This window comes from Musa acuminata, chromosome BXJ3-9 (genome assembly GCF_036884655.1).
Source record: "Musa acuminata AAA Group cultivar baxijiao chromosome BXJ3-9, Cavendish_Baxijiao_AAA, whole genome shotgun sequence".
NCBI classification, from domain to species: Eukaryota; Viridiplantae; Streptophyta; class Magnoliopsida; order Zingiberales; family Musaceae; genus Musa; species Musa acuminata.
In genome coordinates, this window is record NC_088357.1 from 45,323,384 (window position 1) to 45,326,910 (window position 3,527).

Genomic DNA, 3,527 nt, shown 5'->3' on the forward strand with positions numbered 1-3,527 from the left:
CCTCAAGTCCGCCGACTAATGGCAGATCAGCGAAGACTACCATAGTGAGGAAGATGAGGATTGACCACAGAGCCTCTTGAGAATGTGGAGCGGTGGTCACTGGCTAGAGGTAGGGGCGAAGCTTTGCTTTTCTCACTGCTCTAATACCATGATAAAATGAGAGATGAAGAATGAAATTGTAAAGATAAAAGAAAAGCACATTCCAATTAGTATCACATGAAGTCTATTTATAAATGTTGAAAGAAATCTCTATGTTATCAAACTCTTTGTTATCAAAGGAAATCTCTCTCAACAACTTTTATTTCTCTTTCAGCTGCGTGGCACTTGAAATACAATATATGCTCTAATTAAAATTCACAAATGATACCAATGACACATAATTTCACTAGTAGAGACACGTATGAAAGTGACACATGCATGAAGGTAGACTTTTTTATTTGACATTACTCCAACGATATGACGTAGATGTCAGTAACAGACGATGGCATCCTCATTCATCATCACATACATAGAGATGGATAGTAAGCACCCTCCAAGAGGGTTTGCTAAGCCAGCATCACGTAGACTCCAAATACAGTGAGATGCTCGGTAGTTGCAAATCCAAAGAAGCCTTTGATGTCGTCATATTCTACGTTTACTTCGAAAAAGGTTCCACCCCCACCTCCATATGGACCATGTGTCCTTCCAAGATTGGTGCCAAACATGAGTTGAGATATGCAAGGAAGGTCCGAACATATGTGTTTGACATACCCAGAAACAGAGGTGAGGTATTCATCTTGCATGAGAGTAATCTGCAAGGCAATTAGAACAATGATACACTTAGCTATAGTGTATCTGTTATCAGGTGGCAGCCTGATTAGAAAGTACATCGATTGATGTTGGAGAGGCATGCCTGGAATAGTTCACCGTCGGAGCCTCCATATCTGGGAGTTACGCGAGTGGTGCCGTCTATCTCGAAGGTTATCTTAATGGAGTTTACGCATGAAGCGGCGCCAACGCTAATGCCTGTGATTTTGTCAGCAGGTTCCATGCCCCAACGAGACTCGCTATCGCATGGACATTTGCGGAAGCCCCATCCTCGAGCTTGCGCCGCCGTCTTGATCACGTTTGAAGCCTGCACCACCATGCATCCATCACAAACCAAATAGAGTAGAATAGAAACTGCAATGTGTACTACTTAGGCTTCCCTGCAAAGGAAGCAAACCAAATATACAGAGCTCTCTCTCGCTCTCACCATTCTGAAGCGAGCTCCTCTCGCACCGGATGATATGCACACACTGGGGCGAGAGCGAGTGGGAGTGTTTATAGAATCAAGGTGAGGTTGTTCAACGTCGATCGAAGGTGAAATGATCGAGACTTCTAATTCAGACTAAAGCTGGTAGTCAATATTTAATTTAGACCGAGTGGATATTGGATGGACACATGACTCTTATTCATGTGTGGATGACATCTTAATCTAAAATTAATATGACTTCAAAGTCCAGCTCCATCCCAAGTCATTATTTAAAACTTCATGGTCTTTCTTCATGCGTGCACGCTGCAATCCATCCTTCCATGCATGAATTCATGCTTGTACACCAACTCGATTATCCACTCTATGCAAGGACATATTGAATGCATCAAGATTTGAATCCATGATCGATCGGAACGGCATATATGTATCCCATATCACAAAATAATATTGTAGCCTGGCTTTTATGTCAAGCAATTAAATACAGGCCCTTTCTATGATCAGTTAATGGAGAATTAAGTTTGTGTCAATTTGAGTTTTAAGTTTCATTATATTGATTTCTAATTCATTCACTTAGAATTTATAGTCTAAATAGTTGTAAAGAATATATTCTTATGATTGGGATTATGAATAACCTGTAAAAGATATGATAATATATGTTTTAGTAGACATTATAATTGACATTCTTATTTTTATAATTAAAATTATTTATTTCTGTTATCTTATTTACATTTATGTATGTACATATTATGATTGAATATTTATAATAGAATTGTCATAAATAGATAAATTATAGGAGATATTTTTTACTGCAATAGGAAGGACTAATAACATGAAGAAAGTTTGACATTTATGATAAACGATCGCTATGACACACATTAGCAGTTAGACTTAATATAGTATTATTATGTTTATTAGACATATTTACCTATTTTATAAAATTCATGTGCATGTGTAAAATATTTTTTAAAAGATTTAAAATCTAATTAAATAATTTTTTTAATAATCTTTGTTTTATTATGATATTATTTCTTAAGATATGACATTGATGGGAGGGACTCTTTTTATTATAAACTTAATTAATCCTATTAAACTTGATTTATCAAATTTACTTTTGTGACAATCTCATGGCGACTTCAATTGAGTGTTTATGATATTGCTCAATTAAGGTACGACTATGGAGATGTTACACCATGTAAGTTAGTGAATTTATAGTAGGATGACTTAGAAGTGAGCATGGTAAGTTCGACTTATTATTACCGAATGGGCCAACAATGTGTTGAAAAGTCACAAACGTCACCGATGAGACACATCATAGCATTAATAAGATAGACTTTATTTCACACTACTCAAACACACACCCAACTCAAACATAGATGCCAGTAACAGACATTGGCATCCTTATTCATCATGGCACACAGAGATAGAGATAGATAGTCAACACCCTCCACAAGGGTTGGCTAAGCCAGCATCACGTAGACTCCAAATGCAGTGAGATACTCTGTAGTTGCTTGTCCGAAGAAGCCCTTAATCTCGTCATATTCTACGTTGACTTCAAAAAAGGTTCCACCCCCACCTCCATATGGACCGTATGTCTTTCCAAGATTGGTGGTAAACGTGAGCTGAGAGACGCATGGAAATTCAGAACAGTCGTATTTGACATACCCAGAAACGGAGGTGAGGTATTCATCTTGCATGAGAGTAAACTGCAAGGCAATTAGAGCGATGATACATTTAGCGATTTATATATTTGATAGCAGGTATTAGTAGGAGGGAGGGGAAGGCAAAATAATAGATGCATGGATGGATGGATGGATGGAGGTCGGAGAGGCATGCCTGGAATAGTTCACCGCCGGGGCCTCCATATCTGGGAGTTACGCGAGTGGTTCCGTCGATGTCGAAGGTTATCTTAATGGAGTTTACGCATGAAGCAGCGCCAATGCTGATGCCAGTGATTTTGTCTGCAGGTTCCATGGCCCAACGAGACTCGTTGTCGCATGGACATTTGCGGACGCCCCCTCGGGCATGCGCGGCCGTCTTGATATGGTTTGAAGCCTGCACCACCATGCATCATCCATCACAAACCACATAGAGTTAGAATAGAAACTGCAGTACTACAGAATAGATAGGCCTCCATCTAAAGGAAGCAAAGCTATATTCTTTCGGTGGAGGCAGAGTATCTATATAGCGTCTCTCTCACCATCAGCGAGCTTATGAAGGAAGGAAGGAACTCCTCTCACACCGGATGATATGCAAACACAGTCGACTCGATGGGGGGAGAGAGGATGGATGGATG

The 3,527-nt window shown here is 39.4% G+C and overlaps 1 protein-coding gene and 1 long non-coding RNA gene across 2 annotated transcripts; both read right to left on the bottom strand.

The window, feature by feature from the left end:
- Positions 1–364: 364 nt before the first annotated feature.
- Positions 365–1,270, bottom strand: LOC135649175 (jacalin-related lectin 35-like). Its single transcript, XM_065167327.1, has 3 exons — positions 1,235–1,270; positions 893–1,114; positions 365–791 (listed from the first exon to the last, which is right to left on the bottom strand). Exons 1-3 carry the CDS (start codon positions 1,235–1,237, stop codon positions 546–548), a joined length of 471 nt encoding a protein of 156 aa, XP_065023399.1. The 5' UTR covers positions 1,238–1,270; the 3' UTR covers positions 365–545.
- Positions 1,271–2,546: 1,276 nt separating this feature from the next.
- On the bottom strand, positions 2,547–3,527 carry LOC135648660 (uncharacterized). The gene is made up of 3 exons (XR_010501030.1): positions 3,432–3,527; positions 3,068–3,286; positions 2,547–2,937 (listed from the first exon to the last, which is right to left on the bottom strand). It is a non-coding gene; the product is annotated as an uncharacterized LOC135648660 (long non-coding RNA).